At 53.7% G+C, this 14,684-nt stretch overlaps 1 protein-coding gene across 14 annotated transcripts in view; it reads left to right on the top strand.

Moving 5' to 3' along the window:
* Kif1a (kinesin family member 1A) overlaps window positions 1-14,684 on the top strand; it is an 88,994-nt gene that overhangs the window by 61,525 nt on the left and 12,785 nt on the right. For 7 of the 14 annotated variants that reach the window (XM_087905695.1, XM_087905682.1, XM_087905681.1 and 4 more), the window contains 11 exons: window positions 773-858; window positions 1,716-1,854; window positions 1,954-2,122; window positions 2,287-2,377; window positions 2,758-2,876; window positions 3,569-3,624; window positions 4,376-4,484; window positions 4,937-5,003; window positions 5,102-5,186; window positions 7,265-7,370; window positions 9,535-9,561. In XM_087905695.1, coding sequence (XP_087761821.1) covers window positions 773-858; window positions 1,716-1,854; window positions 1,954-2,122; window positions 2,287-2,377; window positions 2,758-2,876; window positions 3,569-3,624; window positions 4,376-4,484; window positions 4,937-5,003; window positions 5,102-5,186; window positions 7,265-7,370; window positions 9,535-9,561 — 1,054 coding nt within the window. The remainder of the gene's footprint in view (window positions 1-772; window positions 859-1,715; window positions 1,855-1,953; window positions 2,123-2,286; window positions 2,378-2,757; window positions 2,877-3,568; window positions 3,625-4,375; window positions 4,485-4,936; window positions 5,004-5,101; window positions 5,187-7,264; window positions 7,371-9,534; window positions 9,562-14,684) is intronic. The other 7 variants (XM_087905701.1, XM_087905700.1, XM_087905686.1 and 4 more) reach the window with 1 other exon arrangement.

Here is a 14,684-nt window from a genome sequence, read left to right as displayed (position 1 = left end):
GTCTACCTCCAAGGGCCACCACTCCTAAATCCAGTGGAACTCAGTGGGCCCTCCATGTATCAGAGGAGGGCTGAGAGTTAGGAAGGTGTGTGAGACTCAGCTCAGGCCTGTGAGCAGCCACAGCCCTGCTGTCCCCCAAGTCATATTCAGGAAAAGAGGCTATGAAGAAGTCTGATCTGGTGTCCCCAGATCTTCTATGAAGACAACTGGATTTTAGCACATTTGGGGTCAGAACTAGTATCTCCCCATCTGTGGCAAGGAAAGAAAGGAACTGAGGAAACACACAATCTTGTCACCCCTGTCCAGCCCTGTGGCCATGGGTTGGGGTCAGCTCATTCATTGAGCCCCATTGGGGCTGGTCCTGGCTACCAGACATGGTTGGATGACTGGGTGGTGGCAGAGGAGTAACCACAGTGCTGGAGGTGACATAGTAGGGCCCATGAGCTCTGAAGAGGGTGGTGTAGAGGTGGCAGGAGCCTGTTGATCTCCCTGAGCACCTGGGACAGGCAGGTCGGACAGGGTCGGGCTTTGTGGCTCACGATGGGTGAGTATGACAAGGACATGTCTCTGGGTCCCCGGGGCAGCACAGGCTGCTGGTTAGTGTGTCTTGGTGACTCCTGAGCTGCAGGTGGTGATGTTGGCTGCTCAGGGCAGCTAAGAATCTCGTCACCTGGTTCCTACACCCTCTCCACGGTCCTGGGGCCATTTGGCCTGGCTCTGTCCACTATGGAAACAAGTTGACCAATCGACCCCCTGCTTATTCCTCTTGCAGCTGATGAAGAGGCTCCAGATTATGGCTCAGGGGTCCGTCAGTCAGGGACTGCTAAAATCTCCTTTGATGACCAGCATTTTGAAAAGGTACTATGAAGGCTTGCCTTGTGTAATTCTCCTTCCACATAATCCTAGGCTCTTAGGGATCCCAGGCAGGGATCCATGGGCGTGGCATCTTTTCCCTCTCCCTGAGCACTGTGCCTGTCCCATCCCTTGCTGTCTAAAACACACAATGTCCCTTCCCCAGTTTGTCAGGACCCACTTGGTCCAATCATCTTCCCGGGTCTCCCACAGCAAGGCATAGAGCCGGTGAGTAGAGGCAGCTTTTTAGAATAGGCACCCCCATTCTCTCTCCTCTTGGGTTAGCTGTTCTCGGGGTTCCCATAGCATACTATATTTTCTACCATCCTCCTTCCTGCTTTCCCTCAAACCTGTGAGAATGAGAGCAACCCCACTGAGGCCACCCTCTGACCCCCACAGAAAGGACTATCTGAGGAGATGGTCGAGGGGTTAAATCCATGCGGGTCCCCTCTCCAGCTGTGCTTATTTAGCTACCTGGCTTAAGATCTCAGTCTGAGGATGTCCAAGATGGAAGAACTGCCTGTGACCTGCCCCAGGAAGGCCCTGGTGCCCTGGGGGTAGAACTAAAGGCCAGGAATGGTTCCTGGTTTCCCTTTCCTATGTCTCGGGCACTGAGGCAGGTAGTATGTTCCTCTCGGGCAGTTTACGCCTCAGTTCATTTAAACCATAGAGTCTAGGTGGGCTGCTCATGGCAGTGGGAGGAGAGGCCTAGACAGGTGGATGCTTCGTCTAGGGGTCAGTGGCAAGGCTGGCTCAGGACCCTAGAGACCCAGGCCCTGGTGCACAGATCTCTAGTCTATGACAGGGTGGCTTTAGCTTAGCCATCTAGCTCCTGGGCTTTCTCTAACTCTGTGTCCTCACAGTTCCAGTCTGAGTCCTGCCCTGTGGTGGGGATGTCCCGCTCAGGGACCTCCCAGGAGGAGCTGCGCATTGTAGAAGGCCAGGGCCAGGGTGCTGACTCCGGGCCTTCGGCCGACGAGGTCAACAACAACACCTGCTCAGGTAGGTGCAGCCTCACTGTGTGCTACACAGATGTGTGGGACCAGGGCTTGAAGAGCCTGGAACCTAGAGGCCCTGTCCCTCTGCCCTGGCTCCCAACAGCTGTGACTCCTGAAGGCCTCCTAGACAGCCCTGAGAAGACTGCCCTAGATGGACCCCTGGACACAGCCCTGGACCACCTTCGTCTAGGCAGCACCTTCACTTTCCGGGTGACAGTCCTGCAGGCGTCCAGTATCTCTGCTGAATATGCTGACATCTTCTGCCAGTTCAAGTGAGCCTGTTGTCCGTACCCTGGGCTGTTGGGAAGTCGGATGCTCTCCTGAGGGGCGTGCAGCCTACATAGGCTGTGGGACCATGCAGCCTCATGTGATACCCAGTGAGGCCACAGGTCCTTGCCGCAAGTCCTTGCTTCAAGGTCCTCTTCTTGATCCTCAGCTTTATCCACCGCCACGACGAGGCCTTCTCCACTGAGCCCCTGAAGAACACTGGCAGGGGACCCCCTCTTGGCTTCTACCATGTCCAAAATGTAGGTCCTGGCCTTAATCCCTGAACACCCAAGGGCCTTCTACAAGACTAAGCATGGTTTTCCCTTCCCATCCGGTCTTTCCCTTCTGAATGGACTGTCCTGGGGGGCTGTCTGGCACCAGGTTGTAGAATCTCTGGTGCCATGCCGGGATGCTGACGTACAGCTAGGTAGCAAGGGAATCTGTGGTGTTTAAAATTGGAGCCTGGGGTCAGAATAGAGCTCCCCAAAGCTGCTCACAGTGAGCCCTGGGCAGACATGGGCACAACATCCAGGGATGTCATGGCTGGAATTGGTGCAGCGGTCTGGGCCTAGAATACTGTGCTTTCATGGACACAGAACATTTTCAGATACGATCCACACTTTCCCTCCTCTCCTTCTAGATTGCGGTAGAGGTGACCAAGTCCTTCATCGAGTACATCAAGAGTCAGCCCATTGTGTTTGAGGTCTTCGGCCACTACCAGCAGCACCCATTCCCACCTCTTTGCAAGGATGTGCTCAGGTGGTCTGCCTAGGCCACCCAAGTGTCCCATGTACCTCTGATGTCCTCTCCTTAGCTGCCCAGCATGGTCAGAGCATGGGCCGTGCCTGACTCTGCCCTTTGGAACTGGGTTCTTTAAGGACCACTGTCATCAGTACCTTGACCATCAGCCAAGCATGGGAACCTTCCAGGGCATAGGTCAGGCCTTGCTGCCCGCTGGCCACTTCTAGGAAGGGAACATCTGTCTGATTCCCCCAGTCTTTGGGGAGAGGGGACGGAGGGGAGTCTCAGGAGGCAGGCATGTAAGGCTAAAGGACCATCTCACCTTGAGTCCAGGAGATGGGACAGGAATGACAGCCACCCTGAGGTCTGGAAATGTGTTGACAAGCTTTTGCTCCTCTCTAACGCTATCTCTCGTCAGCTGAGCAGACCTCACAGCTGAGGGATGCCCAGGGTATGGGAATGGAAGAGGGAAGTAGCAGAGATTATTTGGGGCACTGAGCCCCTGGGACCTCGTGGAGCCTCTGAGGTGGTATCTCAGGCCCTAAGGGTTCCTCCTCTCATATCCAAGAAAGTACAGAGACCTGGGGTTCTTCCTGTGTCTGGTGGGACAGGGAACTAAGGGTCACATGAATGAACTTCTGATCAGGCTGCCCTGCCCCAGGACTCAAGATACCAGCCTAGGTCTGCTCACTCTGACTTTTCCTCCACAGCCCCCTGAGGCCCTCACGTCGCCACTTCCCCCGGGTCATGCCGCTATCCAAGCCAGGTAGGTGAGGTTCTCCTGAGTCCAGGTGGGCAGTGAGGACCTCCACTATGGTTGGACCCTGCTGTGGGTGTAATGGTATTTTAGGCTGCAGCTGACACAGCAGATGTCTTCTGACCTGAGGAGTAGATAGTTTTCGGCTTTGTGCTCACCAGCCTGTCTGTAAGGGAGACATTTAGACCCAGTGACAGGTGGCATAATGTGCACCCAGTGGGGACTCAGTGGAGGAAGGGCCCAGAGCAGGGGCTGTGGACAGACATGGTTGGCCCAGGAATACAGGGATGGGGTGGGGTGGGTAGAAGCGGTAAGGAGGTAGACACATTGGAGAGCCAGCAGGGCTAAGTTTAGGGCATCCTGGGCAAGTTGTGGGTGCTTGGCAAGACATACCTGGATTGATACATTTTGTTGTGTCCAAGTGTAGATCAGGTTGCAGTTCAGGCAGAGGAGTTCGATACATTGAGAGGACCTCTGAGCAAGTGTCTCTGCTGCCCTAGTGGTGCGCGGAGTCTCTAACTACCACCCGCATACCCACGTGTGTAAGGCCACAGGCTCCTACTTGGGTGTAGAGAGCCTTTAAGTGTCCACACATCTGAAACCAGTACCAGGTTTCTCATGCCTGACTGCGCAGAGTTGGGGGTGACCTGGTCATGGGTAGACCCATTGGGTACCTCTGGGCAAGTTGTTGCCCATGCAGCCTTTTGCTGCTCTCTCCTTGAGTGCCCCACCACACAACGTTGCTTTCTTGTCTTCCTAGTGCCCGCCACTAAGCTCAGCACAATGACACGGCCTTCCCCAGGTCCCTGCCACTGCAAGTATGACCTGCTGGTCTACTTCGAGATCTGCGAACTGGAAGCCAATGGCGAGTGAGTGGATACCCGGAGTGCCCATGTTGGGTGCTAGCTTGGGACCCAAGAGCCTGTAATTAAGGAGGAGAAGGGCACTGGGAATGGTGTTCTGAAAGCACCTGAGAATCCACAGTGGCTAACATGGGAAAAGACGGCCGGGGAACTCTGAGCTGGTGTCGGGGAGGCCTGGGACCAGGTTCTCCTTGAGTGTCCCAGTCTTGAGGCACGGAGCACAGAAGCCCTGACACAGCTGTACTCAGGTCATTGGGTTTAGATTTCTGACTTGTAAGGTACAAGGGAAAATATGAGAAAATATGGGAGCTGTTACAGAGAGCCAGTCCTGAAGGACCTGCTCTCCTGAAGGGGTGGCCAGAACCCCATTTTCAGCTCTGCTGACTCTGGGACCGGGTCAGGTGCTATGGGTGGGCTGGAGGAGGGGCTTTGCATCTCACCACCACCATCTTTTCCAGTTACATCCCTGCTGTGGTAGACCACCGTGGCGGTATGCCCTGCATGGGGACCTTCCTTCTCCACCAGGTGGGAAGCCTTCCCTGCCTTCCCCAGAGCTTGCCCTTCCCTGAAATTCCTTGTATCCCCAGTGCCACCTGACTGTTCCCTCTCCTGGCACATGACAGGGCATCCAGAGACGGATAACCGTGACGCTGCTGCATGAGACAGGAAGCCACATCCGCTGGAAGGAAGTGCGGGAGCTGGTTGTGGGTGAGTGGGGCAGGCAGGGGTTACCTCAGGAGCGGAAAAAACCCTGGGATCTAACCACAGTTCTGTCTTGTGTGGGGGTCTGGCTAGGTCATGAAGTCTTTCTGTGATTCAGCCCATCGCCCAAAAGGGAGAGCCTTGGATCTGCTATAATCCCAAGTTTCTACCAAATCTGTGTTGCCCTTCCAGGGTTGTTGAAACCACAGTTAAACTTAAAACAACAGGAAACTACCAAGTGTCTCCGTTCTGGAAGTTAGGGTGCCAGCAACAAGCATGTGATCTGGGACTATCTGGGATACTTCAGGGTCTTTCTCTGCTTTGTCTGGTCTTGGGAGGTGGCTGTGATCCTGAGTGTTAGCTCGTGGAAGACTACTCCAGTCCTCGGCCTTATAGGGTGGGCTCCACACATTTTGATGGTGCCAGACACTTGACAGTAGGGCTTCCACACTCACCCCGTGACGACTTCAGCTTGGCCAATGCCACCGCTGTGCTATGGGGTTGTGACTCTAGCACACCTTGCTAGGGAGGGCAAGAACACTGTCTTTCTCTGTGACCTCGTCTCTTGAATTCCCCTTTACCAAGCTGCCTCCTAGACTCTCATTGGGGGACATGGATAGATACCTATCCCAGCAGGTAGCTCCTCTACCCTGGGGCCGAAGTATATCTATCTAGAAGCAGCTGCCAGTCCTGAGTAAGCAAGATCTCAGGACCAGTGTCCTTAAACTGACCTGTCATCCTGGGACCCCACACACAGAGCTGTGGAGAGTTGGTCTGGCTCTCAGAATGAACACTTGTGCTTTACAAGTGTTGTGTCAGGGATCAGAAAAAGCATGAAACCTGCGGCCAAAGTATCCTATGGGGAAAGTCCAAACTGAATCCATTTCAAGGCCAATGGCTTTAGAACCCAGCTAGCACCTGGCTTCTGAACCCAGCTATCGCTGGGGTGGAGGCAGTTCTGCCTATGCTGCCATCTGGTGCTGTCCCATGCCACCATGTCCTCCTGCTCCGATGGACAACCCAGACTGCCTTAACCCCCACCTCTCTTCCTCTAAAAACGCAGACACCAAAAGCTGCCCATTTGGGGTGGCAGTGGGGACTTATAGGAAGTGAGGGAGATGCTACCGTGAACATTTGGTCCCATTCAGGTTATTGCTAATCCCCAAGCCTAGCATCCCTAGCGTGGGTCTTTTAGGCCCTGTGAAGTGAACACTGTGGAGAAGGGCCATCAAGATGGAGGAAAGATAAGAGACCTTGGTGGCCATGAACTCCATATAGGTGGCCCTTTGAGGGATGTAGATGACCCTAACCCAGTCCCCACATCCTTCTTGTATCCTGCCTAAGTCTCTCCTCAATTCCCTAGCATTGAGTATCTACTTGCCATGGGTATCCCAAGTACTGGAGCGTTTGGCATCAAGAAGGGACCCTAGATTGTCCCCTCCCAGAATCCTTATGCTGCAGAGCTGCAGGGAGCTGGGCAGGATGGCCCAGAATGTGCAGTGGAGGAGAGGGAAGCTGGTCACTCTCTTGCCAGGGCAGAAAACCTGTGAGCCAGACGTGGGCTCCTTTAAATGAGAAGATATTTGCATTCAGGATGAGGAGTTAGGAGACGAAGTGTCTCTCTCACAGACAGACAGATGGACACAAAAAGCAGGCATCTTCTAGGCCTGGAAGAGTAGCTAGTGTGTGAAGAACGTATGCATGGATGATGTGGCTTCTCCCTTTGTTGTTATCTTTAAGCATAAAATGGGGTAGGCTCACCCCTCATCTGGTTTAGGTCTCCTTGTCCCACAAGTAGAAAGGACTGAGACTGCTAAGCTAGGCAGCTGAGATCCTCCAGAAAGTGTAGAGCTGAAAAACAGAACGCAGCCCTCTGCTGGAAGGAGACAGAGGAAGGAGGCACTGGCCATGTCACAGGAACCGTCAGATCCCCATCAGCCTCCCTGTCCACCCTAGTGCCCTTTACATGGCTAACAGTCATGTAGGGAATCCACTCGCTAACCTGGCTTCTGTCTAGCGGTCTCAGTATACCTGGACCACTAACCTTCCTGGGCAATGACACTCAGCCACTGTCCTTCCTGCAGGTCGCATCCGAAACACTCCAGAAACTGACGAATCCCTGATCGACCCCAACATCCTGTCCCTCAACATCCTCTCATCAGGATATGTCCACCCAGCCCAGGATGACCGGTGAGTCACAAGGAGGGTGGGAGGATCACAACCCCCGCTGACCGGCTCCCACACAGGTCAGCCACAGCAGCCTATCATGGCCTCTACTGACCAAGCCACTCATGCCATGGCCAGCTCCAGGCCCACATTCCCTATTTCCGACACCTAAAGGGAGGCCCATGGCCCCTGAGTCTCTCTGCTCCCTCAATTGCATGTCCCCCATCTCTGGTTTACACATTCATATCATCCTATCTCCTGAGGAGTGTCAGTGTGGGCTTGTCCTGTCCCTGGGGGGTTGTGGGTAGATGGTTGGGTGGGAGACCAACACGCAGGCCATGTTTCTGAGGACCACATTGGTAGGAACATGTCTGAAGTCTCTGGCAGGGAGGATGAGTGGGGATCAAGAAAGCAGTCCAGAGTTGGCAGCTGAGTAGCTCAAACAGAGGTGTGGCTGCGGGTTACCACTTAGCACATGCTTCTCACCACTTTCCAAGCCCCGGAGTCCCAACTTCCATCCTCATTTGAACAGCAGAGGGGAAATGGGCCCCTGAGATGTTCTTGGCAGCCCTGAAGGGTTTGCCAAGGTGCCTGGGTATGACAGAGTCGCACAAAGGCTGCCAAGGGCCAGAGTCATCCTGCAAGAGTCATCATGCCAGGGCAGATGCCCAGCTGGGCAAAATTGCCTGGGACACAGTCTTCCAAGGATTTGTGGGGTGTTTGGCAGGGGCTGAGCCTCAACATGGGTCTTCCTTAGTGACTCAGCCTGGCCCAGGGTCAAGGAGTCAAGAGCTGACCCAGGAACTGTAGCTGAGGCTATTTGTAGCAAAACTTTTTAAGGGTGTGACACCCTTGGAGAAACGTGGAAGGGTCACATCCCTGTGAGGGGTTGCATGGACCCAGAGTCCCAGGAGTGGCCTCTGTTCTTCCGACTTCTGTATCCAGAGCTCCTCTTCTGCACAGACACATCAGGAGGGGCCAGAAGAGGTGCTCCCCCAAAGCACCAGAGGCAGCTTCAGCTGAGCGGCAGTGGGTACAGCCAACAGGAGAGAACAGAGACTGGGGTGTGCCCATGTGGCTCTGGTCCTCACCCGGCACTTCCGGAGGTGTTCTCTTAGGAAGGTGGCACTATGAGGACTAGGCTGGAGTTCACATCGAGAGATAGGAGGGGAGCCAGACTACTGTGTGAGGGAGACCTAGAACTTCCTCGGGAACCTTTCGTCTCCTCCTGCTCTGCAAATGCACCCTGCTGAGGACTTATATGGGTGCTGTCCCCGAGTGTCGGCCACTGTGCCTGGGCATGGGAGTTCGGGGCCACAGAGGCAAGGGTGAGCGCTGAGAGGGCCTGGCTGCCACTGAGTGCTAAGAGGTGCTTTGGGGTCTGGGAGTGGCTTAAGCCCCTTGACCTCTGATCACCCACTACAGGACATTCTGGGAGCCAAGGGGAGGGGTAGGACCAGGAGGTCAGTGGGTAGGTGGGAGCCTTCCGGACCTCCCTTCTAGTTGTCTCCTTGTGCTGAAGACCTTATTGCTGGTGTCTTCTTGTCAACCGTCCTCCACCAGCCCAGCTATCCTTGACCCTGGCTAGGTAGGGGGCAACTCTGAGACCAAGACTCATTGTTCCTCAGCTGACAGGACGTTGGTTAAACAGGCTCAGGCCTGGCCCTGGACTGACTAGCTTCTGTCCTGTTCCCTGTCCAACCCCACACCTAGGCTGGAGGCCCTGGGTGCCAGGAGGAGGGAAGACAGATGTGGCCCCTCGCTTGGCTCTTGCCCTCGCTGTCCCCGCTGGTGCAACCCCAGCCCTCCCTACCCCAGAAAAGTCTCAGGCACGCTCCTTAGCCCATGACCTCCTTCCCAGGGCCCACTGGGGCCAGCTTCCTGTTCCCTGGACATGGCTGACATCCTAGGAGCCTTTGAGAACCAGGCTGCTCAGAGATCAGCCACTCCATAGAGGCTGAGGCTTGGGCCTGGCTAGCTCTGCCCAGGGCCTCAGGCTACCACGCGCTTTGCCACACCTGGGCCTCTTCCTGCTCCACGGTCCCTGCTTTGCAGCCCCCCCACCCCTGGCCCTGAACGGGTTTGCCGGCCACAGGCGGCTGCCCCCGCTGCCGCTTGCTGCTGTACCCTGCTGTCCCAATGCCCACCCGCAGCCCTTCACTAACGTGTGGTTGTTTGTATTTTGCAGGCAGTTTCTTGATTCGGACATACCTAGGTACCATTTCTGTCCCTTGGTTTGATTTCGACCTTTTTTCCCTCCCTCCTCCTTCCCTGGTCACCTACACAACCCTAAGATTTTTAATTTTTTTTTTTTTTTAGCTTTTTCAACTCATAACTTGCTCACCTTTCCTTCCTGTTTCTCCCTCCTTTTAATTTCATTTCCTCGGAATAGCGTTCTGGTTTTTTATTTTTTATTTTCCTCCCCAGCCCCACCTTCCTGGCTGAGTATCTCCCGCCTCCTGTAGCCTTCCTTCCTGATTTTGGCTGCTTTTGTAGTTTTCTGCCTCTGTAGACACTGGCCGGCCTCCTGCTCCTCCCACCCCAGCCTTGCCTTCTATGCCAACCTCTAGCCTGGCCACAGTGGGTGCAGGTATCTCCCGCATGCAGGCTGGACAACCCGGCTGCTGGGCTGCACCAGCTCACAAGGGCCAGCCAGTCCCTGCAAGGGGCCATAGCAGGCAGAGCCAGGAGCATGGGGAAGGGGCAGACAGGACCCACTGCCAGGAGACTCCGAGCTCCCATGTGCTCCACAGCTGCCCAGGAGCCTTTTCCAGGTCAAATCAGGAAGAGAGACCTCACTCTAGACTCACTACCCCAGCCATGGCCTCGGCCTTGCTTTTTGGAAGTGGCAGGCGCTAACTCCACAAGAAGACTCACAGGCCTTTGAACGTGGCTTGTGCCCATTTCAGACTCACTAGCCAGTGCTGAGTCCTGGTAGGGGGGATTGCTGTGGCCTCCTTTTACCTGGTTCGAGGAAGTCCCTGAACACACTGGCCTATGCTGGGACTGTGATCACCGGGAAAGGACGACCTCCAAGTCCTGCATCCATATTTGGTCCAGGGAGAACTTGGGGCTATTCTGAATGGGAAGGCCAAGGTGTCACCTTCTGGGCACTTGCAGGACAGTGGCCAGAGCTTCCTGGTGGTTGTCTGTCTCGTGGGTCAGCTTTTCTTAAAGTCACAAATGCTGCTTTAAACCCTTTAAGCCGCACTACCTACATAGAGTTCTAGAATGGAGCAGGCTGTGTCCTTGTCGGGTCACGGCTGTAATGATCAGTGCAGATAGCATTCATTTGCCATCTTGCCTGGGTACCTGGGAGTGGAGTCGCCAGAAGGAGGCTCTATGGGGTTATGGAACTGTGGTTTTCTGAAGTATATTCCCTGGGCCATGGATGTGGGACACCTCAGTTACTGTGGGCCAAGAGCTGAGTGGACACTCCCTGGAGACCTGGGGCTAAATGAGGCAGAAACCTCATCAAGAGACAACTGAAGCACACATTCAAGCAGGGGACATAGCCCCTTTAAGCCTGAGCATTTCTCCCTACCAAGATCAGCTGGGTGGGCTCACTGGAGGAGGTGGCATGTGGGTTGTAGAGGCAAGTGATCTATGCGGAGATGGAATAGAATGGGCTTTCATCTGCTGGCAGCCTCTGTGTGTTTGAGAGGCCTTCTTGATTGGACCAGATAGCTCTAGCTACAGACATCTAGTGCCTCCTGGGGGCCTTCTGAATGAGCAAAGAGACACTGACTCTGTGCAAAGGAGGAAGCTGGTTTCTTTCCCTTTGGTGCTGCTTTCTCAACCCTCGAATCTCACGAGCTCTGCTTACGCACCTGGGCTTGACCTTCTTGGAGATGACCCTCCCATTCTAAAAATAAATGTGTTAGTAACAGACCTGGGGCTTGGCCTATTGAGAGAGAAGGAAGGAAGGAAGAAAAGAAGGAAGGAAGGAAGGAAGGAAGGAAGGAAGGAAGGAAGGAAGGAAGGAAGGGTAGGAAGGAAGAAACGAAGGGCAGGAAGGAAGGAAGGAAGAAATGAAGGGAGAGCAGAAAAGAAAGGCAGGAAGGAAGGAAGGAAGGAAGGAAGGAAGGAAGGAAGAAATGAAGGAAGGAATGAAGGAAGAGCAGAAAAGAAAGGAAGGAAAGAAGGAAGGAAGAAAGGAAGGAAGGGAGGGAGGAAGGGAGGGAGGGAGGGAGGGAAGGAAGGAAGTCCTTAGGTTGGAACTTAAGCTTCCTCCCAAATCCAGTTCTACAGGACAGGAATCCATCGTGGTGGCCAGTAATATCATCATGATCATGAAGGGGAGAAGTCTTATCCCATGTGATCCTGGGACCATACAGCTGAGCCAGAGGCAGCCTGATTGAGTCATTTGCTAACTAAAGAGGAACATATAAATGCCAGAACTTTCTGGATGTTAGTTCTGCCCTGCGGATGGGGAATAATGGGAGCTACGGGCTGTCATGAATTAGCTAACAGGCCCAACATGAGTCTCCCATCATTGCCACTGACAGTGGCATCTGGTGTAAGAATGCAGAGCCCCTAAGCAAATTTGTGGTTTCTATCCTAACCACTGAGGAACCACATCAAGACACAGTGGGACACACACAGGGACTCCAGAGAGTTGTAGAATGTTAGCCTGAGTGTTTATCAATCCACATCTTAAAAGACACTCAATTGGACCTCTGCCCATCCTGTACTCCTTCATACCTCGCATGCCCTGAGTTACAGGGTTCACCTAGATGGGTATAAGGGGCAACAGGTCCTTCTGAAGCGTCCCTAGAAATTAGAGATGCAACTGGATCTTGGCTCTCTCCATCTGCCCAGCTTCAGAACTTATTTTCCTAATGCTCCGAGAGTTCTCTAGCCTCCTGGAGAGGGTCAGATGTGGGGTCTCATGGAAACTTATTTTTCTATCTGTCTCCCCTGACGTCTTTGTGAGTCCATAGTGTTCACTCTTTCAGACATCCCTCCAGTCCTGTGAGCTGTCTTTAGCTTGACATTAGGAACTGTGGGTCCAAAGACCCAAAGCCTATTGGATACTCATTCACCCCATCCCCACTGCAGTTGGTGACTGAGCAGGCTCTGTCCTTGCCTTGAGGCCCTGGGGTTGGGGTGAGGGGGTAGCAAAGAACTTTGTATCAGGATTCAGCCTCCTGAACCTCCTTGATGAGGGTGGGCCCGATGGAGAGACAGAACCAGGAAGAAGAGATTAAACCAGGCTGGGAGTGGAAAGGGGTCCCATGAATACAAAAGGGGAGAGTCAGGCAACTGACCAGGATTTTCCGAAAGGTAACATGCTTCTCAGGGCATTTTGGGTTTTGGGCTGCAGTCGTAGGCCTGGAGCTTTATGTTCAGATCCTCAGGAAATCCCCTTGCACTGATGCCCGCCTTGTTTGCCCTCTGTGACTGGGATACCCTCAAGGTCTCAGAGTCATGGCGTAGTTCAAGCACACTTCGATTGCCATCAGCAGCAGGCAGTGAGCTTCACCCGAGAGTGATGACATTTATTTACAATTGCATGGGAACACGTGTGCCATAGTAACCCACAGGCTTATTCAGGGAGCATGGGCAAGAGGAAGACTTTTTTTTAAAGATTTTTCTTTTTTTGGATTGCATCAGGTGTTTTGAAACAGTGATCTTTAGTCACAGTGATCAATACCAAGAGACGTCAGTAGTAGGTTGGCCAGACACGCTGGGCAGCTGTCCTTGTGCCGTCACCTGTACAAGCTCGCGGTTTTAACTGTCCTGTGACAGTCACTTGCAGGCAGTTGTGATGAGAAGCCTCCCTCCATGGCTTCCTGGCTTTAACCTTCATCCGTCATAGCTGACACAAGGGAGTCCATGTCAATCCAACCTTGTCCTCCGTTCTTCCGCCCTATCACAGACTGTAGGAGCTGGTGCTCTGTCGAGCCTGGTGGTGGCCAGGCAGGAAGTGCTTGTTTCTAATTGACAAATGTGTGGAGGCATGGGATCACTGGCCCAGGCACCTGCAGCCTGTCTGTGATAACGAAGGTAGACAGAGTGGGTGTCCCACAGCGCCCACTGTCCTCTCTATGGGCAGCCCTTGGATAATGACAGCAGAACTCACCACGTAGCTCATACCCTGCTTGAGCGGTATGCTCGCTGTATCACAGGTCTGAATTTGACTGTCCTGTTTGTAGGCTTGCAAGGGAGGCTGTGTCCCCTTAGATGACAAGAGAACCACACAGTAGGCCTCCTGGTGTCCCTCCAGGTTAAGCGAGCCATTTGGAGGCAGGACATTGCCCAGAGGCCCAACCTACTACACTCTCTGACTTTAGAAGGAGTCTTGCTGGCCAGTCTTTCCAGACCCTATGTTACCTGCCCACACTCTGCACGGTACAGATTAGCTATTTCACATCCCTTCCATTGGAATGGGGCCCCAGGAATGCCACATCTATGGAGAGGCCAAGGGAGTATGCACAGTAGACACGGACTCAGGTGGCCCCAGAGGGGCAGCAGTCAGAGCAGTTGCTGATAGGGCTTGGAGGGACTTTGCCTGCCTTAGGCCTGTTTCTTCAGCTGTATTTGGAGGGTCCCCAAGATGATGGTGAAGCAGAGAAGATAGCAGAGGCCATTTGGGATCAACTGCGGTTCTCTGCTCACGAAGACATCAACCAGAGTTTCTGACTCAGTGGTATGGGGTGAGGCTCATGAATGCACACTGTAACAAGTTCCCAAGCTGTTCCGGTGTAGGGGCTTGGCTGTTTGGACTACTCTCGTAGTGTGTCTGAGAGTGGCTGATTCATTTCCCAACACTCTAGGAAACTATCTGAGGTTGGGTGACTAGGAGAAGGGTATTTGGGCTCAAAGTTCTGGTTCACTGTGGGTTGGTGGACTTGCATCTGGAGAAAGCCTCTTGTTGCAGAGTTATAAAGTAACACAGAGTCCTCACGGGACAAGAAGCAAGAGGTGTATGCTTTTCTCTGTCTCCTCTTGGCCATCAGAGTTCAGTCATGGAAAGCCCCTGGCCATCTTTTCACGTCTAGAGGCTGCATCTCTAGACCCCGTCTTCCACCCTGCGGATGCCTTACAATAGGGCACACATTTTGACCCAGGAATGCTGGGGTCCCCACCTCCAAACTATTGGCCTGTAAGGAATGAGAGGTTGTGTGGAGGAGATCCAGGCTTCGCCTGGGGTACCTGATACCCAGTGCTCCAACTGGATCCTGAACTCCATATGGAGTAAGGGTCCACTGCACCTCCCCGGGTCTCCCCATTGTCCTTGTCTTGGGCTTTCCTATGCAGGACACCTCAGCTTCTCTGAATTCTATTTTTCTGCCTTATTGTTGATGGTAATAGATCACAGGTCTCACCTAATGG

This window comes from Myodes glareolus, chromosome 1 (genome assembly GCF_982192425.1).
Source record: "Myodes glareolus chromosome 1, mMyoGla1.1, whole genome shotgun sequence".
In the NCBI taxonomy this organism is placed as follows: domain Eukaryota; kingdom Metazoa; phylum Chordata; class Mammalia; order Rodentia; family Cricetidae; genus Myodes; species Myodes glareolus.
Note: the sequence above shows the minus strand (reverse complement) of the source record. Positions and strands in the feature narration are given on the sequence as shown.